Source organism: Equus asinus, chromosome X, assembly GCF_041296235.1.
Source record: "Equus asinus isolate D_3611 breed Donkey chromosome X, EquAss-T2T_v2, whole genome shotgun sequence".
Taxonomy (NCBI): domain Eukaryota; kingdom Metazoa; phylum Chordata; class Mammalia; order Perissodactyla; family Equidae; genus Equus; species Equus asinus.
In genome coordinates, this window is record NC_091820.1 from 115,471,203 (window position 1) to 115,498,547 (window position 27,345).

General features: G+C 38.4%; 1 protein-coding gene and 1 pseudogene across 1 annotated transcript; one reads left to right on the forward strand and one right to left on the reverse strand.

The window, feature by feature from the left end:
- The window catches only part of LOC139042622 (tigger transposable element-derived protein 1-like), a 44,660-nt pseudogene extending 19,838 nt beyond the window's left edge, over nucleotides 1-24,822 (reverse strand).
- A 522-nt stretch (nucleotides 24,823-25,344) lies between these two features.
- Nucleotides 25,345-26,766, forward strand: LOC106829915 (putative testis-expressed protein 13C). The gene has a single exon (XM_044763517.2). The coding sequence runs from the start codon at nucleotides 25,345-25,347 to the stop codon at nucleotides 26,764-26,766; it is 1,422 nt and encodes a 473-aa protein (XP_044619452.2).
- Nucleotides 26,767-27,345: the final 579 nt, after the last annotated feature.

The following is a 27,345-nucleotide window of genomic DNA, read 5'->3' on the forward strand; positions in this document are numbered from 1 at the left end:
CAGGAAAACTGAATAACTCTCCAAAATGGCCCAAGCCATCACCTTAAATACCATCTCCAGCTAAAGACAAAAAAAAAATGTCAGGGGTGAGGATTCAGTTATCGGAGGCTGTCAGGAAAACCACAGTAAACCAGGGTGATGTTGTTTTGTAGATCTAAGTCCATGCCTTCTCCGCTGAGGAGAGATTCTAGAGCTTTAGTGATCCTCCTCTTTCATGTACAGAGAGGGAGACACTCATACAGATGGAGAGTTCCCTTACAGATGTGAATGTCCCTTACAAAAGGGTAACTTGTTTTTCACAACTTCTCCTATGTCTGCTGTTTCTTAAAAATAACCAGCCTAAAATAATCCTCATATCAAAGGGGCATTGTTTTGGGTGGCAAATTTTGTTCCCCTTCAATAGCCTCGTTAATCTCAGAGCCTTTGAAGTTAGACTATCTAGGTTAAAATCCCTGCACTCCTGCTCATCCCTGCATGACACTGGGAAAGTTACTTGGCCTCTATGTCTCAGTTTTTTCACCTGTAAAACCTGGATAATAGTAATATTTACTTCATAAAGTTTAGTGAGGATCCAAATGACTAATATATGCAAAACACACAAAATAGTTGTTGCACAGGAAGATTCATTAAATGTTGACAATTAGACTTTTGATTTGAACATAATGCATGTTTTGTACAGTAGCTAAAGGGCAATTACTTTTAAATCACTAAAAGGTTTCTTTGAGATCACCTAGTCTAAACTTCGTTCTTTTTCAGTCATGAATGTAAGCAAGAAACTACATATAGTGGTCCAAGGGAGGCAAAATGACTTGTCGAAGGTCACACAGAGAGTAAGATAATTGTGACTGGAATCCTCATTGCATGTTTCCAAGCCGAGTGCCCACCACACTGTACTCCATCAAGCTGAATACAACTTACAATCATTCCAAAGTGGTACTACCTCAGAAATCTTGGGAAGGAAAAATTCAAAAGGGCTGATATGCTGAACAAAACTCAACTTAGAAGTCCCTTCTCTAAGAATGTGCAAAAGAGCATGCCTCAGTTTCCTCAAATGTGAGCTTATGTGCATAACGTTTGCGAAGAGAGTTCTGTACATATCTAATGGTGAGTATATTTTTATTTTTTTGTTATTTTCCCTTAAATTGATTCTTCTTTTTCTCAGAACAATTTTTTTCTTTTGCTTTGGTTGTTGACAGATTTATTTTCAATTCAGTACAGCTCACTGAATAGCAAAGGAAAATAATGAGTGTGAAAGTGTGACAGTACACCCACATAGCCCTTCCACCTGGTTTGCCTTATCCTTCCAAACAGGCACCGCCCCGAAGTAAACCATGTTGCTCAAAAACAATGATGAAAGAAGAGTGGTAACAGTCTGCTGCAATATCCTAATTCAAATGCTATCTTGAATGCTTTTCCTGGGCTTTTGTGATAAGGACTGACATGATCCTGTGATGAACAAGGCAGTACTTTCAAAGTGGCATCTGCGGAATTCAAGTTCATTTCAGATACTAATAAAATATTAGTGCAAATATTCCTAGACAAGTCTGAGTTAAAGTTTTAAAAAATATTTCTTGATTTCTCAATACCTTTAATATGCCTTGGAACACATCTTAAAGAACACTTTGGAAAGCACTACATCAAGATTTTGATGGTGCAAGGGTTCTTGGAGTATGAATTTTTTTAACTGAAATTTTTATTAAGGTAAATGTAGACTCATATACAGTTGTAAAATCCAGAGAGATCTTGTGTACCCTTTATCCAATTTCCCCCAATGGTAATATCTTGCAAAACTATAGTACAATATCATAGCCAGGATATTAACATTTATGCAATCTACTGATCCTGTTCAGATTTCCCCAGTTTTATACTCACGTGAGTGTGTGTGTCTATATGTGTATAGTTCTATAGGTTTTATCACATGCGTAGGTTCAAGTGTTTAGTGTCCATGAATTTTTATGAGGGGATTATTATTTTTTTATTTCCACTATTCTGTTACTGAAAATTAGCACTTTCTTCAGTGATCAATGTAGGTAAAAAACAAAAAACAAAAAAACTCACACAGTTGTATTAGCGGTACCTGTGACTTTTTCATCAATAAAAATCACATTATAATTCTTGCAGATGTCTCAAAATAGCTTTTATGCTCATCACTACTTCAAAATTAGAACAGTTACTAAACCTGTCAATATATCTTGTTACTTAATGCTTTACTAATCATGTATTTTCCCACATCACAATTTTCAAATAGTTTGATAACTTTATTTCAATATACTTAGTTTCTTTAAAATCTTATGTATTTTATTTTTTTTAAGTATTATTTTTAGGAGTTCATAAGCTTCACCAGACCATCAAAGGAGTCTTTGGCACAAACAGGGTTAAGAACTTCTAGTGTAGTGGGGGAAAAAGACACCAAAAAGAGAGACAGAAGAGATTGTTTTGATTTCTATCTCTACTGCTTATTACCTATACAGCTTAGACAAGTATGTAAACTCCAAACCTTAGTTTTCTCAGCAGTAAAATGAGAGTGAGACTAATTAATTGCTGTGATTCCCTTGTAGCCCTCAACCTCTCAGAATCTGTTATACAAAGGCAAAGAAGTCATCTTCCCACCATTTTCTGAACTAGTTCAAATCTTATAAAAATAAACTTTTTCCTCTGAATTTTATTTATGATATATGGATAACCTGGAGATTTTTCAGAAAATAGCTGCAGACCATTCATTCACTCAAAAATAATCTCTACTCACACCCCACACACAATGGAACCATGCACCTGGAGTTCTGGAAGCACCTAAGAAGATTAACAAGATTGATTGTTAATTAACAATTAATTAATTGTTTCTTTGTTAACAATTGATGGATGAAACCAATCTTGGAAGGAATTATCAGCAAAAGGATTCCTAGAGGAAGAATTTGAATTTGAATTGAATTGAAATGAATTGGCCATTTGAATCGAGTCTTGCAAGGACTCTAAGGAAATGGCATTCTTGACAAAACAAATGGCATGAGTAAATAAACTGAGCAATGAGAGAGCATGGTGCACTTGGAAAACAGCAAGTCATTGTCCATAGCTTATAAGAGGGTCAGAAGACAGCCTTGGAGAGATATCAAGGGCCATACCATCATTAAGGGCCTTCAACGCCTGTCAGGCCATGATAAGAAATCATGCATTTTATTCTGAAGTCAAATGGTGACTGACAAACCGTTTTAAGAAGGAAAAGTGACATAATCTCATTTGCAGTTTATACAGATCCTTTGACAGTAAACAAAAGGAAGATCTGAAGGGAAATAAAACTGGAGGTAGGGAAACTAGTTAGGAGACTTACAACAGTCTAGTTGTAATAAATTGAGGGCTTCAAATAAAGACATGGTTGTAGAGATATACAATAAGAAATGTATTTATAAAACATGAAGGAGGCTTCCAGAAAGGCTTCTAGATTTCTAGCTTAGAAAACTCTGTAGTTAACAAAAGTGGGAAACATATGAGGAAAAATAGATTGGGGAAATAGGAAGGAACAAATATTGGTTCAAATTTAGACAGATTGATTTTGAGATAACTCCAGAACACCTAGATGGACATATTCAGTAGCTAGTTGGAAATTTAAATGTGGAAGTCAGGAGTGTAGTTCAGCCTCAAAATATAGATCTGGGAGTCATCTTTATTTTCATGTTAATTGATGCTACAGGGGTAGACAGTATCATTTAGAGAATCATGAAAAATGAAAAGAGAAAAGCAGTAGACCCCAAATTTTATTGGTAATGTATTTTATCCATAAAAAAGTTTGGCCTCCCTGTGCGTGTGTGTGTGTGTGTTAGTTAAGCTGTATACGTGTATATTTTATAAATATTTTTATCATAGATACCACCAAAATGTCAATATTAAAAAGATGATATAAGAATACATACACATGTAAGTTCTAATATTCCACACTCCAACACATCATCCTATGTACGCCCCCAGGTGTGCACACCTCCTTGTGGAAATCAGTGGAGAATGGGAATAACAATGGAAACTTAAAGGATGAGTAAGAAAGTGGTGGAGACAGTTTTGGAAGGGTATTCCAAGTAGGGAGGGCATCTGAAGCAAAGGCATATAGGTGAAAGGTGGAAAAACACAAGTATAGAATTACTGGAGCATAGAATGTAAAACAGGAAGTAGCAAGAGATACATGTAAGAATTTGATAGAAATTAGGCCCTCAGGGCCTTGTATGCCATGATAATGAGATTTAACTGTATCCTATAGTCAGTGGAGAGCTGGGGAAAGGTTTAAGGTAGGGGAATTAACATAGTTCTGTATACATTTGGCTCCAACCACTGGTCTTGGTGGGGATTGGAGAGAGTGAGACTGGAGGCAGGGAGACAGAATGAAAAATACAGAAAATAGATTTGTGAAGATAAGTGAAATGAATTAGGCTTATTTTTCCTGGGGAATGGATGGCTAAGGGGTGACTTTGTCACAGTCTTCTAATATAAAATTTATAATATGAAAGATTTTGTCTAGTCTCTGATCACTGAGAAATGGAGGAGAGGAAAGAAAATGATAAAAGTGGAGAAGTTTGAGTTGGTTACCAAGCAAACTCTCTTGATTACCTGGGTGATGATTTATATATTTAAAATCTTTATCTCTAGAGATTTTGATGAGCAGAACGACATTAGTGGTTGCTTTATGACAGGCAGATAAAAATGTCCGAGAGGTATGGATACAGGACTATGAGATTGTTTCTTTTAAAAATCTAGTGATAACTATTTTATGAAGGCTAGATTCAGCTTGAGGGCTGCCAGTTTGTGCGAACTACGGTTTAGTTGTTTGCCTAGTTTTAGGAAGGCGTCTGAACCAGTTAGATGCTCCCAGGAGGTCCTATTTTACCTTGTGATACTCTGAGAAGGTGATCAACCAAACAGCATGCATCTAATGACAATTCACTAGGTTTTGGGTAAAAAACAGAGATTTACCATGTAGTTTCTGCTCTCTAGGAGCTGATCATCTAGTTTGAGAAAGCAGGACATAAGGGTGGGAAAGGGAGAATATAAATACAAGGATACCTTATGATTAGCCCATAAACTTCTCTTGGGTCATATTAGGTGATGCACCACATTTAAAAATCTATGTGTTACTGGAAGTTTCCTTAGTGAGGTCATTTCTGAGAAACTCAGGTCAACAGAAATGAAAGCATTTGAGAATGTTTTTCCCCCTTACAGTTAAACCTGACATACCTAGTTCTGTCATGTAAAAAGGTAAAAAGGTTAGAAACGAATAACAATGCTACTAATTCTATTTGATAATTCAAGAATTAAATTAACATTTACTCCAAAGGTGATTCAGTCTAAGTACAAATGGTCTATAGATTCAGCAGAATAAAACTGTTCTAGAATAAGTAACAGCTAACAATTTGTTTATTGTTCTGAAATGAGCATTTATAATTGTTTACATTAATGCACTCTGAGAGGCAGTGTAGTGTGGTGGAAAGAGTACTGGACTGAGAATTAAGAAATTTTTTCCAGTTTTACTTCTGCTCCTGATTAGTTCTATGATTGCCCTGATTAAAATACTGTTATAGTAATACCAATCTATTCTTCCAGGCATAACAAACTGGATAAAATCATCATTACTCTACGCCTAGAAAAATATTTAGATTTGAAAGCCACTTAAATGGAAAACATGATAAATGTAAAATAACACTGATGAATGGCCCAAACAAAATGCTTAAATAAAATTCAGCTACTAAGAAAGTTTGACATGATAAGTAATATGGTATTTGGGTGAGTAAAAGTGTTGGGATTATATGTCAAAATTGTGGGAGAAAACCACAATAATATGTAAGAACTTGATTCCCTTTTCACATATGAAGCAGAGCTTTAAAAGCGAGATATACAAACCTCCTTAAATCTTACAATTTCATAAAAGGACCATAAAAACAAGGAAGAAAAGGAAAGGGATGAAAACATTTATCGAGTACCTATTTTTTGTGAAAACCTTTACAATCCCTTTTCACAAGTTCTTATCCTATGAGGAAACTATTATAGACCAGTGTTTCTCAGTCCCGTCAGGTCTTATATTCATCTGGTACAACTGTTAAAAATACAGATTCCCTGCCCTCAGCTTACCTCCTGAATGATAGTCTCCAGAGGAGGGAGCCTGATAATCTATATGTTTTGCATGTGACCCAGGTGGTTCTGATGATCAGGCAATTTAAGAAAATACTGCTATAGACTCTTAATGTTCATGAGGGACATATCCAGAGACTATTAAAAATTCTTAATATTGCAAATACCACTATAATCACTATAATTTCCAACATAAAATTTCTATTTTGCTGGCTAAGAAACATCAACTTTCTTAGATCTTCTCATTTTCTCTTTCTCTTCATTTCTATCACCAACACTAGCAGTTGGACCTTTTGGGATAATTTTTCACAAAGAAACAAAAGTTGTATCATTTTGAAGGGAGTTACTGGGTGCATAAAGAGTAGGAAACTACAAAGACAAACTGATGCTAGGCATGTACTTCTCTGGGTAGACAAGTGGAAATTGAGATGTCTCACAGGTATCAATGCTGAGACTAATCTTATTTTTCATAAATTTATAATATGATGTTTGCTAAATGTTTGTTGAATAAAACTGTGTGGAAGAGTGAGTCCACAATACATTTGCCAAGTTGGCAGTTAACATCATAGTCTTTTAGGCAGTGAAATGCTAAGTTGGAGGTTGTAAAGCAATGGAAAATTCATTCTCTATGAGATCACTCTAACTCTCTGTAATGCAAAGAGGCGAATTCAACCAGGGACTCTGTGGGACCACTGTTAACATTTCCCTGACTCAAATGAGTTGGAAGATGTGTCCTATTGGTTAAAGGAAAGCAGCTATGACTTTTCAAGGTGAGTGAGCAGGAAGGTGGTGAGTGAGAGTTAGTGTGGTACACAGCATGCATTTGAGGGAAACAATCCAAATAATAGGCTAATGGTTCCTATTTTATCTGTTACATCCATAGGAAAGATCTGTTTGTCTGTCTAAAGTAGCCTCTCCAGGGACCTAAGGACACTTTCTCACAACCACCTGTTTCATTTTGTTTATAGCACTTGCCACGCATATTTTATTGTTTATTCCTTATTTATTTGATTGTTGTCTGTGTTGATTTCTCCCACCCCCTAAATAAGATGCAAACTCCATAAGAATAGGGACGTTGTTTTTAGTTGTTATTCTTGTGCTGAATCATCAGCTCCTTGCACAAAATAGACACATTAAATATTTGTTGAATGCATGAATGTCCTGAAGATATCAATTTAGCATGCTGCTGTGGCCAAAAGGTCAAGAAAATAATGAGCATAATCATGGTGGGTATTAAAAATAAAAAATACAGGGGCTGGCCCCGTGGCCGAGTGGTTAAGTTCGCGCACTCCGCTGCAGGCGGCCCAGTGTTTCGTTGGTTCGAATCCTGGGCGCGGACATGGCACTGCTCATCAAACCACGCTGAGGCAGCGTCCCACATGCCACAACTAGAAGGACCCACAACGAAGAATATACAACTATGTACTGGGGGGCTTTGGGGAGAAAAAGGAAAAAAATAAAATCTTTAAAAAAAAATAAAAAAAATAAAAAATACAACGTTCTACTTTGTATAAAAAATTAAAGATTTACTCCCACATCTAGAAGCTGCATTTGAGCTGGAGAAGCTCTAAATATAAGGAACAAGTAATCAGGGTGATGGGGAGCAAGATCTTTAAGAACAGACCATAAAGATTAGGCTTCTTACAACTAGAAGGACCCACAACAAAGAATATACAACTATGTACTGGGGGGGGCTTTGGGGAGAAAAAGGAAAAAAATAAAATATTAAAAAAAAAAGATTAGGCTTCTTTAATCTGAGAAGATGGAAATTGAAAGCTAGACATTGTAAGGGAAAGGATGAGTTTAGAGCTCTTCATCAAATCTCTATATTTAATAGCTAGGAGTTACCCTTTGGAATTCCTTCATTCAATAGACAAATATTGTGTACTGTGCTAGATGCTAGAGATACAAAGATGAATAAAATAGAGTAGTTCATAGGATAGTGGGAAAAAGCCTGATGTGAGGGAGTGCTTTCTGGTAAGGTTATACCTATTTTGAATATTAAAATATGATTAGAAGTTAACAAGGTGAGGTGTGTTTGGAAGTAGGTGGAGAAGACAGCAGAAACAAAGGAAACACATGAGAAGCAAGAAGGTAGGTGTGAGGGACTACAAGCCATTTAGCATTGTTTAAATGTAGCATTTGATAGGGGAGTGGATGAAAAATGAGATTGGCAAGGCCAATAGGGACAATCATGAAGAGCTTAAATAACATATTAAGGAGTTTGGGCATCATAGTGTAGGAAATATGGGCATTGAATGATTTTTAAGCGTGGTGCTTATATGTAAATTTTTAAATAGATTTGCCCTGAAGCTTTTTGGAATGTAAATTTGAAGGGGAATAGATAAGAGTTTGGGAGAACAGTTAGGAAGCTGTTGTACTAGTCTAGACAAGTGATGATGGTTGCCTTGGGTAAGGGTAATATGGATGTTAAAGTGATGACGGACCCCAAAAATATTAAGGAAGACATACCCCTTAATTGGATACAGGGGGAGAGAAGGATAGAGAGGAGTCTAGCTGACTTCAAAATTTGTAGTTTTGTTGATTGAGTAGATGATGACAATAGATACCAAATAATTAGAGAGGGAAGAGAGAATGTGATATGGGATTTAGAGATGAGATCCAGAATCCATGAAACTGAGGACTGAGTAGGAAGCTAAAAGGGCAATATTTAGGATTAGTAGAATGTTCTCTTCCTTTCTTTTACATAAAGTAGATAGAAGAGCACTGGAATTTCTAACTTCCAAGACATGGTAGAGATTGAAAAAAAAATCTTAAATTTTTTAGATACTTTTGTTAGTTGCAGACCTACAGTATTTATTAAAAGGAGAAAGGTTGTTTGTGGCGGCATCATTAACCTATTAAATGGATAGACATAAAAGGCATTTCTTATATTTATCATAGCACTCACCCATAGGACCATTTGTAATGTGGTCTGGATATATACCAAATGGATTACTATCACTCATAGGTTTATTTGCCCTACTGATATACAACCATAGGAGCAGGGATAGGAACACATGACTGCATTCTAATTTTCCTGTCAACTTAAAATGCAGTCTGAGAAGTGTAATGCTGTATTTTTATTTCTCTGACAAAGAATATTGAAAGGAAAACAACAGAAGCAAGATCACAGAGGTGGATTAGGAAATAACTCTCCTGGGAAACATAATACACTAAGTTTGCCACTACAAATATGAATAACGATGATCTAAATAGGTGGATCAAAAGCAATAGTATTCTATTAGAGCCATCTAAACTTAATTGCTAATTCTCATTAGCTATAGAAGGTCAATTCTTGAAGTAGAACATCAAGGAGGAATGTTGCTTTAGTGGAATGTTGGCAGTTACTGTAGCACGTGACTAACTTTCTCTTTTTTCAATGCCACTATTTGTAATTTCAATTATTTTCTAGGGCCTTCAGACAATGAGAAACAATACAAATGGCAACATATATCTGATTCTCCCTGAAATTATAATGATTGTCTTGATCGGTCTAGGTCAAGTAGGTGAACCTGTGCCTGCATGAATCATGACATAGAGTTGTCACCTGGGATGAATGTAACTTTGTGTGGATACCCCATTCCAGGATGTGCTTCTCAGCTCTGTAGGTCAGACGTTCAATTTGGTCAGGTACCAAAATGTTACCAATTTCTCAGTGACTAACTTACACTAATCTAATTCAAAAGGGATCAATGTCTAAAATACGAGTTCTGGTTTATTTGTTTACAATGATAAGCATAACTGTCAAGTAGACTGAAACACTTAAGTTGATGATCAGGGAGTTCCCTCCATACTTTGTCCTGGGAGTTCAAATATTTTCAGGAGACTATAGGTGAACATGTAATGATAACAACTGGAATTGGTGGGATGATTTTCATAGAATTTTGTCATGGAACTCTTATGGTCTGATGCCTCTGTCTCCACTACAGGGATAGATCTGGCCAGAAGACTGGAAAGTTCCCATCCATGGTTAGAACACCCTCTACATTGGACAGATTGTAATGCCAATTTAAATTTCTACTTTGATTCCTGCTTTCCTGCGTTTCAAATTGTACATTCCTCTTCATTTGACTCATTTAAAAAATATGTTTAGGCTACCTAATAGATTATAGGCAAGCTTCGTTCTTGATTTTGGATTGAAAGACATTTTCTCTTTTAGTGAGTTTTATGCATGTATTATTACAACTATGATGTGATGATTTTATTAGTTTGGGTCTCAAAGATCTGGGGAAATGCGTCATTGCAGGCAGTAGAGTGTAATATTAGAAGCATGGGTTTTGTACTCAGACCAATCAAAATATTAGTTCTGGTTTCCACATACACTAGCTCTGGGTCCTTGCAAAAGTTATTTAGCTATTAAGCCCCAATTTACTTATTTAATAAATTGAGGTAATACTGTTACTTAACTCATATGGTTGTGATGATGACTGCATATGATAAAGCACACAAAGTATGCACAGCACCTAGCACATAGTAAGTACTAAAATATTATCTATTATTTATTACTGTATAAAAAGTCCAGAAGAGAAACTTTTTATCAGCACCATTATTATTGTTTATAATGTAAATATTGCAAAGGGCTATTGAAAAGATCATCAGTGAACAACTTTAGTTTTAGTTTAAATGGAATCACTTCTACTTTCACTTAATATGCAGCAGTGATTACTGCCAATTTGGAAATTAGAGCTGGCAATATTGATAATTGCTCCTCTTACACCTGAATGCTTTTTTATATAACTAGCAAAACAGTGCTACTACTTATAATATTTATTCAACACTTGGCAAGTTGAACTGGTCCAAGCATGAGAATGTTTTTATTTTCAGGGAAAGCTGTTATCTATCTGCTTATCTATATAGAGAGCTAGATAAACACGCTGAATGTGGCTTTTTAATATTTCAGGGTAATACCAGAATTTTCCATTTTATTTTTCTATTACTGACCTAAAAGATATTATTATTATTATTATATATATAATAATGTACCTTCTTAATTATACCTTCACAATATGTGTTTTCATTTTTCTTTATATTCCAAATCTAGTCCTAATTCTACTCTCCAACAACTCTACTGTTTCTACTTTTGTATACAGAATATGTTTTGTTTCTGATCAGAGCCATATGATGCTTTCAGCACCCAGAAGGCAACATAGATCCTGGAAATATCACAAATGCCAGTACACACATGGTGCTTCCTTGGTGGTATCAGATGTGTAGCTCTAGCAAAGAGCATCCATGGAAATAGCTGAAATGTAGAAGGCAGGTAGGTGGGGGAACAGATGCCAGTTTCTAAAAACATAATGGAAGAAAAGCACAAAAAGCAGTTGTTGTATGAATTGAGCAATATAATTCAACTGGATATGGCAGAACAGAGTGACTTGGTACAAATCTTGGCCAAGTAGTTGATTAGTAAATAATAGAGAAACATCTTTTGTCAATTTCAGGTTCGTTTTTCCCCTTATTGTCCTCATCTAAATTTTATTGTTCAAATCCCAGATAAAGTCCCTCTTTCTGCATGAAGACTTCTTTAATAGTAATAAGGATGATACAATGAAAGTGATAATTACTTTATGTATATATATATATGTGTGTGTGTGTGTATGTGTGTGTGTGTGTCATTATTTCATCCTTGCAACAACTCTTTGAGGATGTGGATTCTCAGAAATGTTAAAAAATTTTGCAAGCCATTTGTCCAAAATAGTGTTGATGAGTTTAGGACTTATGGAGAATAAAGTGCCTATGGAAGATCCAGGTGAAGGTTTCTAGGAAGTTGTTGGTCAGGTAAATCTGAAGTTTGGAACATAGAGCAGGACTGGGTATAAAGTTTTGGGAGTCTTTAGCAATTAATGGTGGTAGTTAAGAATGAGAGAATAGATGGGATCATACAAAAAAAGTGTCTGAATGAGGGAGAGTGACTGGAAAAAGACGAGAGGTCTGAGGACAAAACTCAGGGAGACACAAGTATTTAAGGGGTGAATGGAAGAATAGCAGGCAGTAAAAGGAAACTAAGAAAGAGCAGCCAGAAGGACAGGAGAAAAATCAGTAGAGTTTGGTGTCACAGAAGAAAAGGGAGGATTGAATTTTAAAAGAGGAGTGGTCAACAGAGTCAAAGGCTATAGAAGGGTAGAGGTAAAAGACACTTGGATTATTAGAGGAGAAAGGTGGTGCCCTTAGAATATTTTCTTTAGTTTTATGAGTGGAAATCAAGGTACAGGAAATGTATACAAGAACATTATACAGCATGGAAGAAGCTTGAACATGCTCATACTATGACGGGGAAGGAGCTGGTAGAGAGGAAGAGGCTGAAATAGAGAAGAGAGTAGAGAAATTATGACTGGATTGAACTCCCTGAGTAGATGGGACAGGCTGGGATCTAAATCATAGGTGAAGGATTTAGCTTTAAAGTTAAGAAGAGAAAATTCTTCTGTGAGAACAAGCAAGGTAGGAACTATACAGAAGGTTAGAGTACAGTATGGAAACTGAGATGTATATGAGGAGGAATTGAGCAGAGTAGCTCCCTTACCCTCACTCCATAATGGAAACCCCCTCTATATGGTTTGTAGTGTCCTCTGGAAGCTGCCAGAAACACCTGAGATTGAACATCTTCACTACAATTCACTTCTCCCACTCATATTCACAAACATTGTCTCGTCAACCATCAAAGTACTTCAGTTTGGAATGCTGAAATCTGAAATGTCCTCGCCTTCTCTTCACTGAATCAGGTCATTCATCCTTATTGTGGCCTTCTGTCCTTGAAATTTCCCATGTTCCCATAACCTCTTGGTCTAGCTTCCCTTTCCTCCTTATCCACTCAGCCATCACAGTGGTCCTCTTCCTAGTGCCCCTCGCCAGCCTTCACCAATGGTTTGAGCCTTGTAATCTCTCACAGCTGCAAGGCTGTCCCTTCACTCAGGTATAGGGTACACAACTGAGCCTATGTAGGGGCAGAAAACTTTTTCCTTTTTTCCCTTCTAGATTCTTTGGCTGGTCTAATAATTATATTGACATAAAATACATTAACAGGAGAAAATTTAATTTCACATGTACAGGAGCCCCATAAAAACATGAGACTCGAAGAAATGACCCAAGCAGACAGCTTTTATACCTTTTAGATAAAGAAACAATAAATTTGTGAAAAAATTGACAAGATAAAGAGGTTCAGGTTTGGGGTAGTAAATTAGTGAAGAAGTAACAAAGTTTATTTATATGGCCTTCTGGGCCCTAAATTCCCTATTTCTGGTAATAAGGATGCTTCTGCCCTCCTGGTACAGGAGGGTACCTTTCACATGGGAAATTTATTTCCTGATTTCAGGGGGATAAAGGAGGGTCAGAATGTCCTTTTTTTTTTAATTTTTAAATTTTTAAAAAATGTTTTTGAGGAAGATTAGCCCTGAGCTAACATCTGCCATCAATCCTACTCTTTTTGCTGAGGAAGATGGGCCCTGAGCTAACATTCATGCCCATCTTCCTCTATTTTATACGTGGGACGCTTGCCACAGCATGGCTTGGTAAGCAGTATGTAAGTCTGCACCCGGGATCCGAACAGGTGAACCCCAAGCCGCTGAAGCAGAGCGCGCGAACTTAATTACTGTGCCACTGGGCCAGCCCCAGAGTGTCCTTCTTGAACCAACTGTTTCTTAAGTAAACTTAATTCACAATAATCAATATGCCAAAGTGGCATATTTTAGCATGGCATATTCTGTTCTCCTTCAGTCCCACCTTTGAAATTTCCAAGAAGTTTCACAATTCAGAAGTTGAGTTGGTAGACTGCTCCATTATTTAACTGAACTTGTCTCTTCATCTTGAAAATAAGTCAGTTCAGTTAAATAGTTGTGTCTCATTTCTGCAAGTGGCGTTGCAGTTGGTCTCCCAAAGCTAGGCCTATATAGTTCAAGTATCTGCATCAGAAAGTTAATAAGAGGCATTTCTATGGAAACAAAAGAAAAACCACGGCTAATAGATGGAGCAGACTATAAACCAAGTCTGAGTCCTGAGGGCAGACAGTCAAGATTTCTAGATGTTGGACTCAAAGCATCTTCAGATGGAGTGAGGGCAGGCAGTGGCAATCTGATAGATTTTCCCAGTATACAGTTTGTATGTCTCTGGTGATCTTTCTGAGTGGCTCATACAGCAACAGGCATGAAGATTGTCCATATATGAGCTGTTGTGATTTCTCTGAGGTTTATATCAAGTGGTCCAGCTTTAGCTGGCATGGCTTCAGGAAAAGGGAAGTGTTAGTTCTCATTGATTCTAAGTCAGAAGGGTGGGAGAAAAATTGGAAAAAATTCGGAGAGTTGTGGTCAGATATTGGAGGAAACTAGGAGAATTCAGGATTTAGTCCAGTTTACAGGCAGATAACAAAACCACAAAGACTATGAACAGGACTAAAGCCTGATATCCACAAGGATGTGTTATAAATTTTACTGAAATGTAATTTTTCTCTCTACGGTCTCTCCCATTTCTATCAGAGATAATCAAAGTAAGACTAATTTGTTTTCAAAATAAGTCTAGTCTCATTAAACTTAGCTTGATTATTTTCATAAGTGCAGCAAGAATAGTGGTTGACCATATAGGCTCTGTTAAATCTGCTTTGCTGGAAATTTTCATAAGGAATCTAACTGAACTCTTAAAAGCCTCTTGAGTTAAGGAAGCCAAGCCGAGGACACACCATCAGACTTCACTTGCAATATCTATAAATTTTAGTTACTTCTCCTCTCTTCTTGAGGTCTTCAAAACATCCTGAGTTTCCCGAGCCTGCCAAGAAGTGCCCTTCTTACTCACCTGGTAAGGCTGACTGGAATCCTGCAAGCCCTTTTTCCGAGGAGCTTTATTGGCTGCATAAAGCTGTCTGGCCATATCTGATTCCATGTAGATCTCTCTCAAATATGACATTCCAGTCAAAGCTTTGGTAATATGACCAATGTTTCCAATTATGCCCTGTTGTAAGGAGAACAGATTATTATTGAACTTATGCAAATAACTATATTGCCATGAAAATAAGAATACTCATTAAGAGCTTCTGAATTCTGGCAGAATCAGGTAGGGAGAAGAAGTAATTGTTTCATCTTTGTTCACAAAGGTATACTTTACCATATTGCTGATGGTTTAAAAGAAAAGAGAAAAAGGTTTTCTTATATTTGGGAAAATCAAAACATTAAAGTACCAACAATGTTTGAAACAGAAAGACACAAAAATAATAATCGTCCTCATCAATTCATTCAGTCCCATGTAATTAATTCTTATTGATCTTGATCTTTTGTTAGTAGTTTTATAAAGCCACCAGTTTCTCCATTAGAGTTCTGTAAATTCTTACCAGTTTGGTGTTATGATCTGAAAGTATCAGAAACCAGTACTTGTTAGAGTCCTTTCCATGAGTCTCCTTGAAGATGAGACACTTTTGCAGGAACATTTTTGCAAAAGCATCAGAGTAAAACAATAACTGTCTATAAATGGCAAAAGACTTAAAAATAGCCATGGTTAAAGATCTGATGAGAGTTCATTATAATACAATCAACAAGGAAATTTGGTTATTCTGTGACACACAACATTTTAAGGTGACAACTGGAATTATGACAGCATTACATATTAGATGTTTAGGAATTTTATACAATTTCTGGAATACTTTTATTAATAACATACATCAATACAAATTTAACCAAAGAAGGTTAAACATCACTTCTTATTTGACAATACTTCCCATGTAATTTAACACATCAGACAAGCCTATTAGTTTAACATGTCTCTTTCTATAATGAGAGAATAACTCTTATAAGGAGAGAATAAATCGTTTGAGATGTTCCAGGGAAACATCTTTTGAGATGTTCTGGAAAATCCCAAAGTTAGTTTGAGGTCAAAAAGACTTCATTTAGAATTTGATTTTTGGGAAGTTTGTCAAAAATATCAAAAGATTTTGAAACGCTTAATTAAATAGGGTCATAGGTCACTGTGAAGCAATACTTAGTCATCCATTTAACCAAGTGACAATTAAACAATTTAAAGGCAGATACAGAAGGTTACATAGTTGTGAGCAAAACTTAGCTCTTTTTTTTTTTTTGAGGAAGATTATCCCTGAACTAACTCCTGCCAATCCTCCCCTTTTTGCTGAGGAAGACTGGCCCCAAGCTAACATCCCTGCCCATCTTCCTCCATCTCATATGCGGGACGCCTACCACAGCATGGCTTGCCAAGCGGTGCCACATCCGCACATGGGATTCGAACCAGCGAACCCCAGGCCACCAGAGTGGAGTGTGTGCACTTAACTGCTGCACCACTGGGCAGGCCCCTGAAACTTAGCTCTTTTAATATTGAGAAGACTCAGTTTTAAATAATCAAAGGCCTGACTAAGACAGCATGGAACACAGTAAATTATTTTGAAAAAGTACAGAATCTTTGTTTTCCAGGCAGATTACTTAAAGGTAAAGAAAAACTTTGACAATTTCTTATCAGGAGCAGATCAATAGTCCAAGAAACCTTTGTCCTTTTATCAGATGAAAGAAAATTAAGTTTTAGTTTTACATAAGCCTAAGTATATTATTTATATTAAAGATTATTTTTTTAAAAGACCTTATAGTAAATTATTAAATTTTAGCCAGCTTGACTATGCAAAGTAAGATTTTTCTCTCTCTTCCCAACTTTCTATATTCATTTAGTTTGTCCTTTAGTCTCCTTTTTCTATTCAGAAATAAGCAGATGCTCTACTGTAGACAAAATTACTTTTTTTCCTTTAACAAACACATCTCCAAATCTCATACTCTTTCTTAGCCAAAAGTATGTCTTACTTTCTTTGCACAGAGATGTTTCTCCTATTATTTCAGGCAATTTTAATTGCATTTATTAATCAGAATTCTTAACACTTAGGAATTCTCATTTGTGAAAACTAATAAGTAAGCAATTGTGAACCCTGTTATACCAGCATTCTTTAGACTGGCAAATTTATGAATACATTTCATAATTTCTAGAAGCATATGCCTTTTTTATAGTATAATTTTTCAATGTGGCACAGGACATGCTTACCGATAGATCCAAATATCTTTAGTTTGTCTGTACTAAGAATCCAAAAGTGGATGCACCTATGTTCAGTAATTAATATTTCAGTATTTTATCTTATTTGGAAGTGATCTAAATATTCAACAAATTTCCATCATTGAACTTAATTTATAAATCTTTAAGGTTTCAAGTTACAAAAATGATTTTGGAAACTATTTAAATAGACATATTATATAATATAATTATTGTTGAAAATTTTACTTAAAATTTTTATCTCACATACATCTATTTAAATCACTTGTTTTTGATAATCATATTTAGACTACTCATGAAAATTTTATGAGACATTAAAACAACTAGCCATCATCTTGTTATTTTTCTTGCTGACAAATTTTGTAACAGAGATAATATGAGCTTATTTGAATAATAAACCCAGGTAAAATAGAAGTTGCATGTCTGCATTATATTTAATGCTGATAATTCTTAAGATGTTCCTATTTTAATTAAACCAACAAACAAAGTTTATTTACATATTGAAGATTATCCCAGATCACATGAACTTGAAAAGCATTCGGGTTAGCTTCTATTATATTTCTGAGAGCTTAGAAATATTCAATAAGCACTTACTTTTCTTTAAGCCAATTAAATAGAGCCTTTTTTAAACAAATTGATTTTGGCAATACCATCCTGAGGTAGGAATATATTACATATACATAACATACATTTATATACATACATAAACATACAAACAGATGCAAACAGAGACCATATAGCTTTCATTCTAAAATTTTAGCCATGAATCATGTACAGTAATACCAATGTAGTATTACTCATTACTCATTAGTTTATGAATAACAGTTGGATCCAAATTGTGTTTCTGGCAGTTGGAACAAGTTACGTTTGCCCTCTCAGATGGCTAAAACTTTTTAGTAATATTTGTGGAGAAAACTTTTAAGATTTGTATTTGTCTTTGACAAGTAATTTTATGGAGGCTATGGACTAGAGTTTGGGCAAAGGAGCTTTTATAACAGTTTGTACTTTAAAAAGCTTCTTTTTTCCTTTTTTTCTTTAGGTTCAGGCAATTGTGGATAGTGTTTTAGTTGTCTCCTGGAACATTTACATTTCAAAGACATGGTAAAAAGTACATCTTCAAGGGACTGAGAAAGAATACATGTTTTTTTCCCAGGAATTTTGGGAAATATTTCTCTGTTATCAGAAGTCTAGGGTAGGGCCAGCCCCAGTGGCCTAAGGGTCAAGTTTGACATGCTCCACTTCAGCGGCCTGGGTTCGGTTCCTACATCACTCATCTGTCAATAGCCATGCAGTAGTGGTGGCTCACATAAAGAAGAGGCAGATTGGTAGCATACGTGAGCTCAGGGCAAATCTTCCTCAGCAAAAGAAAAAAAGTCTAGGATAATTACTATTTAAATTTTTACTTTTTTTCTTAAGTGCAGGACAGTTCTGTTTCTAAAGTCCTGATCTTTCACAATATCCACAAGCATTTTGAGATGAATAGGGAAGGTTTGGGGATTGGTAAGGTAGAGCTGTATTTGTAGGTTTGCAAACATCGTGGTTTTTAAGGTCTCAAAGAATTGGGTTGTAGCCTGAATGATATCAAGGGGCTGACTTGCCCATCCAACTACATTTTCTTCAATTTACTTCTTTATATCAGGGATAAGATTTCCAGCTAAGATGGAAATCAAAAGATTTGTATGTTCTGAAGCTTCAGGGTTTAGTGCAGTATGCCTTTAAAAAGTGTGTATAAAGTCTTCAACAAAGGCCTTTGAATGCTCTCCTTTTTTCTGAGTGTACATTTCAACCATGGACCAATACACCTTAGGGAGAAAAGCCTCTACTATTGCTTCTATTAGCCCCTGAACATTTCCTTCTATCTGAGCCACTTCCCGAACATTTTTAGGAGGGCCTGGGACAAATTCTGGTCATCTTTTTCCTCTGTAAAGTTTTTTGTTTGTTTGTTTGTTTTTACCAGGCAGACATCTGGCTTATCAGCCAATTACAATATAATCATGATGGGAAGAACACCTCTCAGCAGCCAGTCAAGATACCTGTGAGTGGGGTTGTGAATGACCATTAATCTTTCTAACATCTCTCTAAATTTCGCATGATCTTTTGAAAGTGGAGGTAAAGGGCTTTACAATTTAACAGATCTGCTACTGTCCAGGGGACATGAATTCTTTGCAGTGGGGGGTCCAGGATACATCCATAAAGGACATTGCCTAGGGAGCACTGAAGCAGGCAGAGCCTGATTACAGAGCCCTGGAAAGTAGGAGGAGTTGTAAGGGACAGCAAAGTGAGCCCTTCTGCCTGTCTTGCTGCTTCTGCTGAATCCACTTCCTGGCTTTTAGCATTTACATGAGTAACCTGTATACCTTGGGCCTGGAGATCAGGCTGGAGTGCTCTTGATAAATCTCATAGGGAAAGGGAAATTGAAACAGGCAGTTGGGTGTTTAAGGAATTTTCTGGGGAAGGTGGAGGAGTTTGGGGAGCTAAGGGAATTTGCTGAGGGGATGGGGCTGGATATTAAGAAGATGAATTTACATTGGATGTGGACTTTTTTTTGTTCCAAGTCTAATTTCTGTTCTTTCCTCTTGTTAAGGGAATCCCTGAGGCTAGCCATTATATTCCTTTGTATCCACTTTTTAACATGGTCTTTCTATATGTACCAATAATAAAATTGTTTAGGATGAGAGATCTCTAAAAACTTTCTTTTCAAATATAGAAGTTTTCCCAATTAAGAGGACCCATCATCTGGCCATTGACAAGGAGGATCTTATATTAATCTCAATAGTGAGTCAAATAAGCCTTTTTATAGCTTAACCATGGATACAAGAGGCATCCAAAAAGAGAGTGCAAAACATGCAGTCGTCACAAGATCCAGAAAGTTCACTCCCATAGTTAGGCTAAGAAAGAAAAAATCTTCATTGTCACAAGCGGTAAGGACGGTGTGGTGAAAATGGTGTCTCTGGTTTCCCACAAGAATGTGAGATGCTTCCAGTCACGGACCCACTAATCTGTGACACTGGACAGGTGCTGCTGGAATGGGACTTTTACAGCATTAACAAGACAATAAAGGTTGAGACGACAAAGATCCCTTATGGACTGGGACCCCTTATGATTAACTCCTCTGAGAGCTGGCACAGCTGGACAAAGAGATGCTGCTTGTGACTTTGTGACTCAGATTCCCACCCTGTTTGTCTGGCCACCAGAGGCAAGCCGGTACTTGCACCTTCTGGCTGGCAGAGACAAGAGAGAATATTCCCAATGGTGACAATGCCAGGCTCTCAGGACACAGAATGAGATGAAATAAAAACCTCATCTGGTTTTTACTAGGGGGCTCACAGCAAAGTTTGTCTAAACAGATCCCAGTCTGGTGAGAACTTTGAACTCACCAGTCTGTGAGGCCAGCTTGAACAACAGGCTTATAGGACTTATGTCTGCATTTTACCCTTGGGTTTTCCTCGTTATGACAAATAACACAGAAAACAGAGACAAAAGAAAACAATGACCTCTCTGGGAAATAATAGATCAATAGAAAACAAGACTACTCATAACGAATCTTTACCAGAGTCGCTATGCCCCAGGAACTAATTCACACAAATATCTTCTCCTGCTATACGAAATTTAGAAAAAGGAAAGGATTCTCACCACTCTTGCTTCTACAAGACCCTGCAGGAGAGATCTGGGAGGCTGACATGTTAAGAATTCTTACCTTCTTTTTTTCTTTCTTTTTCCTTTTTCCAGTTTTATTGAGAAATAATTGACATACATCGCTGTATAAGTTTAAGGCATATAGTATGATGGTTTGATTATGTTTATTGTTAAATGATAACACAATAGGTTCAGCTAACATCTGTCTTCTCATATAGATACAATAAAAAGAAAAGAAAGAAAAAAGGAAAAAAATTCTCCTTGTGATGAGAACTCATAGGATTTATTCTCTTTTTTCTTTTCTTTTTTTTTTTTTTTGAGGAATATTAGCCCTGAGCTAACATCTGCTGCCAATCCTCCTCTCTTTTCTGAGGAAGACTGGCCCTGAGCTAGCATCCCTGCCCATCTTCCTCTACTTTATATGTGGGACGCCTGCCACAGCTGGCCAAGCAGTGCCATGTCCACACCCAGGATCTGAACCTGTGAACCCGGGGCTGCCGAAGCTGAATGTGCAAACTTAATTGCTGTGCCACCAGGCCAGCCCCAGGATTTATTCTCTTAACGACTTTCCTACATATCATACAGCAGTCTTAGCCATAATCATGTTGGAGACTACATCCCTAGTACTTATGTATCTTATAACTAGAAGTTTGTAACTTTTGACCACCTTCCTCCAATTTCCACTCCCCCTAGTCTCCTCCTGTGGTAACCACAGGCTGATATCTTTTCTCATGAGTTTTTCTTTTTTTTTTTTTTAGATTCTACATATAAGTGAGATCATACAGTACACTTGTCCTCTCCTTATTGGTGGTTTTGCTTTCTGTGGTTTCAGTTACCCTAGGTCTACTGAGGTCTGAAAATATTAAATGGAAAAGTCCAGAAATCAACAATTCATAAGTTTTAAATTCCAAGCTGTTCTGAGTAGCATGATGAAATCTTACACCATCTCCACTCCGTCCCACCCGGGATGTGAATTATCCCTTTGTCCAGCGAATCCATGCTGTATACAGTACCTGCTCATTAGTCAGTTACCAGCAATGTCAGTTATCAGACTGTCACAGTAGCACAGTGCTTGTGTTCAGGTAACCCTTATTTTACCTCAAAGCATAAAAGTAGTGATGCTAGTTGGAGATTGGACTGGTGGTTACCATTGGGGAAGGGAGGAGTGGGGAGGGCAAAAAGGGTGATTAGGCTCACATGTGAGGGGATGGACTATAATTAGTGTTCGGGTGGTGAACATGATGTAATGTACACAGAATTCGAAATATGATGTACATCCGAAAAAAAAAGTAGTGATGCTAGCAATTTGAATGTGCCAAAGAGATGCCATAAGTACTTTCTTTAAGTGAAAAGGTGAAAGTTCTTGACTTAATAAAGAAAAAAATCATATGCTGAGGTTGCTAAAATCTATAGTAAGAATGAATCTTCTATTCACAAAATTGTGAAGAAAGAAAAATAAAGTCATCCTAGTTTTGCTGTTGTACCTCAAATTCCAAAACTTAGGGGCACAGTATGTGATATTTAGTTAAGACAGAAAAGGCATTAAATTTGTGGGTTGAAGACATAAACAGAAAACGTGTTCTGACTGATGGTAACATGTCTGGGAAAAAACATAGTATATACAGGGTTTGATACTATCTGTGGTTTCAGGCATCCACTGGGGTCTTGGAACATATCCCCCATGGATAAGAGGGGAACACCTTATTTATCTTTCTCTGTCTGACTTATTTTATTTAGCATAATATCTTCAGGGTCCATCTATGTTGTTGAAAATGGTAGGATTTCCCTGTTTTTTTTGTGGCTGAATAATATTCCATTGTATATATATATATATATATATATACAATGGAATATTATACACCACAACTTCTGTATCCACTCATCCACTGATGGACACTTAGGTTGTTTCCATGTCTTGGCTATTATAAATAATGCTGCTATGAACATGGGGGTGCATAGCGATTTTTTTTGAGGAAGATTGGCCTTGAGCTAACACCTGTTGCCAATCCTCCTTTTTTTGCTTGAGGAAGAGTGGCCCTGAGCTAACATATGTGCCCATCTTCCTCTATTTTGTATGTGGGACACGGCCACAGCACTACATTTTTTTTCTTTTGAGGAAGATTAGTCCTGAGCTAACTGCTGCCAATCCTCATCTTTTTGCTGAGGAAGGCTGGCCCTGAGCTAACATCCGTGCCCTTCTTCCTCTACTTTATATGTGGACGCCCACCACAGTATGGCTTTTCCAAGTGGTGCCGTGTCTGCACCTGGGATCTGAACCAGCAAACACTGGGCCACTTAAGCAGAATGTGAAACTTAACCACTGCACCACCAGGCAAGCCCCATCTCTTGCCATTTTGATTATGGCCATTCTAACATACGTGAAGTGATATCTCACTGTACTTTTAATTTGCATTTCCCTAAAGACTAGTGATATTGAGTATCTTTTCACATACCTGTTGGCCTTTTGTATATCTTCTCTGGAGAAAAATCTATTCATGTCCTTTTCCCATTTTTCAATTGGGTTATTTGTTTTTTTGCTATTGAGTTGTATGAATTCTTTATATATTTTAGATATTCACCCTTTATCAGATATATGGTTTGCAAATATTTTTTCCAATTCTGTAAGTTGTCTTTTCACTTTGTTGATGGTTTCTTTTGTCGTGTGAAAGCCTTTTAAGTTTGATGTAGTCCCATTTGTTTATTTCTATTTTCTTGCTTGTGCGTTAAGCATCATATCCAAAAAATCATTACCAAGACCATGTCAAGGAGCTTTATTTCTATGTTTTCTTCTGGGACTTTCATGGTTTGAAGTCTCACATTTAAGTCTGTAATCTACTTTAAGTTAATTTTTGTGAGTGGTGTAAGATATGGGTCTAGTTTCATCCTTTTCATGTAAATTTTCAATTATCCCAGCACCGTTTATTGAAAAGCTATCTTTTCTCCCTTGAATATTCTTACCTTCATGTCAAATATTAGTTGACCGTATGTGCTTGGGTTTATTTCCAGGCTCTCAATTCTGTTTCGTTAGTCTATTTGTTTGTTTTTATGCCAGCACCATACTGTTTTGATGACTATAGCTTTATATAGTATAGCTTTAAACAAGGAAATGTGATGCCTCCTGCTTTTTTCTTCTTTCTCAGGATATCTTTGGCTATTTGGGTTCTTTTGTGGTTCATATGAATTTTAGGAGTGTTTTCTTTACTTCTGTAAAAAAATGCCATTAGAATATTAATAAGGATTGCTTAGAACTCTTACCGTCTGCTGACTTTTATTAGAAGTCCTGGCGATCTCTCAGCTGCAGTAGTCCTGGAGTGAGCAATATCCAGCCAGTGGAGGGCCCCATGTTCAGGGCCTGAACTGTAGGAGTGGAAAACTTTTCCTTTCTTCCCTTCTAGGTTCTTTGGCTGGCCTAATAATTAAATTGACATAAGACAGATTAACAGGAGATAAATTTAATTTTGTACATATGGGAGTCCCATAAAAATATGAGACTCAAATTGACCAAAACAGGCAGCTTTTATACCTTTTAAAAAATTGACAAGATAAAGAGGTTTGGGTTTGGGGTAGTAAATTAGCGAAGAAATAACATGGTTTATTTATACAGTCTTTTTGGCCCTAAATTCCCTATTTCTGGTGATAAGCATGCCTTCTACCTTCCTGGTACAGAGCGAGTATCTTTCACATGGGAGATTTATTTCCTGCTTTAAGGGGAACAAAAGAGGGTCAGAGTGTCCTTCTGGTACCAGCTGTTTCTTAAGTAATTTAATTAAAAATAATCAATATGCCAAAGTGGCATACTTTGAGGTGGCATATTCTGCTCTCATTCACCTGGTTCCCACTGCTGCCCCAACATGCAACCTCACTGCCATCCCCACAGCAGTAGTGCAAGCACAGCCTTCTCTCTCAAGTCTCTCTCAATACTATCCTGCCCTTTTTCTGGGTATTGATAGACTCCAGGCTTGTATTCCACTTACCTCCCCCAACCGGGGGTCGGGCAACCCCAATCACCTCCACTTCAACTCTCTCTCCGCCCCAGAAGTTTTCTGACCTCCTCTGACCCATCCTTCCTTTTAGACCAGGTGTGTGTGTGCGTGTGTGAGTGCGTGTGTGTGTCATTGAAAGTCCCATTCCAGCCCCTGGGTGAGTTGAGCGGCCACTGTTAGTATCACCAATGGATCTGCTGTGCTCTCTGGGCTCACTGCAGCACCCAGTGCAGCCATCTGGCCTGTTCGCCCCATAGGGGGCACTCTGCCAAGGGACGTCCATCCCAGCAGGCCTTGCGGTGTGACTCAGAGCTCGTGTCTATGACGTGTCATGCTGTCGCGTGGCTCAGAGCTCATCTCTGTGACGGGGGACACCGTCGCCCGGCAGGGGTTGGCCTAGTGAGGGAGTCTGCGTACTCTGTGAGGAAAAGGAGGGAGTGAGGAAGGGAAGAGGCTCAGGAGTTGGCTAGGACTGGGCTAGGACTGAAGGAGGACCGAGCAGGGAGGCGGGGGTCGGAACTGTCGGCGGCAGCAGCCTTCATCTGCCGCGCCAGGGGCCGCATCGCCTGTGAGGCGCTCCGCTGACTAGGCCGCGGCGGCCATGGCCATGGATTACGGGGACCACGCCAGCGGGTTCCGCCACAACGAGGTGATCAAGTTCATCAACAATGAAGTCCTCATGAATGGGGGAAGTCCGGATTTCTACATGGCCTTCCGCTCGCGGCCCTGGAATGAGGTAGAGGACCAGCTTCTGGCCGTCGTGGTCGACCCGCAGGTGCCAAGTCCCATCAAGAGGGCCTGCGCCTGGAGCGCGCTGGCCTTGAGTGTGCGAGTGGCCGCGAGGCAGCAGGAGCAGCAGGCGTACCGGGTCCAGCGGCTGCAGGCACAGTTAGAGGAGCGCGAGGTCGCTTTCTGGTCTCTGTCCTCCCAGCTGCAGCGCCTATGCAAGGAGCGTGAAGAGGTAGCTGCGCAGCTACGATGCACACTAGCTTCCCTGCAGCAAGCAATGGCTGAGCGAGATGTGTTGCGCGGGCGACTGCCCCAGGCAGAGAGGTCTGTCCAGATATACCCACTACCTCAAGAAATCGCAGGAGCTGAACAGCCTGGGGCTGTGACATGGCCCGTGGATGTGGGAATGCAGGGCATGTCGTTTTCGGAGGCCCAGATGGCCGACCAGGCAGCTCTGCTTTACATGCCAGGATCCTCGAGCCCCTGGGCACAGGCCATGCAACCCCCTCAGCAAATGCCAGTGCCATATCCATCCCCGTTCTATGTGCCATTCCCAGTGGCATTCCCATACTCCTCACCTTTACCAGCCTCAGCAGTCATGGAAGCAGAAGCAGCAGCGGCAGCAGTAGAAACAGCAGCAGTCGCACCCCAGAGGCCTCCTCCGGTGATCTACCCACCTGTCCTGAGGGCTGCAGTGGGGGTCCAGGAGGAGATGGCTCCACTGTGTGACCAGAGGTACCATGTTCAGGAGGCGTATCCTGAGAACCTCCAGGGGGAATGTTCCCTGGGTGACAGCAGAAGCCACAGCCAAGAGGAAGGTCCTGTGTGTCCCCAGGGGATGACCTCTCTGGGGGACATCAGGAGCCACAACCAGGAAGAAGATCCAGAGAGTCCCCAGGGGACAGCCCCCTTGAGAGATAGCAGAATCTACAGCCAGAAGGAATGTCCAGTGATGCCCCAGACGTACCCCCTGGGTAAGAGCAAGAGCCACAGCCAAGAAGAAGGTGTAGAGAGGCCCAAGGGGACATCCCCCCTGGAGGGCAGCAGGAGACATCGTGTGAAAAAACGCCCAAAGAAACAGCAGGCTCAGGGGCAGAAGGCCAAGCAGCCAAAAGGGAAAAAAGCCTCTGAATCCCAGCACCAGGAGAAGTTGGCCTCAGGCTGCAGTTCAGTAAATTGGGACTGCCCGTGTTGTAAAGCGAAGAATTTTTCCTGGCGCAAGGCCTGCTACAAATGCAAGAAAGTTCGTGTGGCAGTTGAGAGTGAAGGCCTGGACCCAGGACAGACTCACTGATTTCAGGAAGGTGGGTAAGAATGGAAACACTCCAAAGAAAAACCAGTTTTCTGAGACCACCCTTCTGATAAAAAAGTAACTCGTTTACTTCACAGAAAATTTGAAAATCAAAATTATGATATAAAAAATTAAATCAAAAATCCATTATCCTATTACCCAGATTAACTACTTTTTATCATTCTGAGTACACACAAATATATGTATATATATTCTTATAGATTTATTTTAACAGATAGACTACTTGTAAGTATCACACTTTTTAAATAGGGATTTCTCCTAACTGCACTTAGGTTCACAGGTGGCGGATTCTGGATGACTGATGCTGGTTGGTTGACACCCTGGAGAAGCTGAAGTGATGAAGACTTTCTTTTTTCTTTTCCATTCTTTTCTGTTTTTTCATTAACCTCTTTTTCCTGAAAATGCCGTGTCTTTGGCTAGGAACAGCCATGTGTTTTTAGTTATAAGTTTTATTGGATTTTAGGTGCACAGCTTTTCCTTGAAAATGCTATTGTTCCTCTGTAAACTACAGTGTTCATGTGTGCTTGTTTTTGTTTCATTTCAGTTCTATAGGTGAGGGCC

Excerpts from the sequence above, each read along its gene's own strand:
- LOC106829915 (XM_044763517.2), top strand. The coding sequence starts at position 25,345 with ATGGCCATGGATTACGGGGACCACGCCAGCGGGTTCCGCCACAACGAG.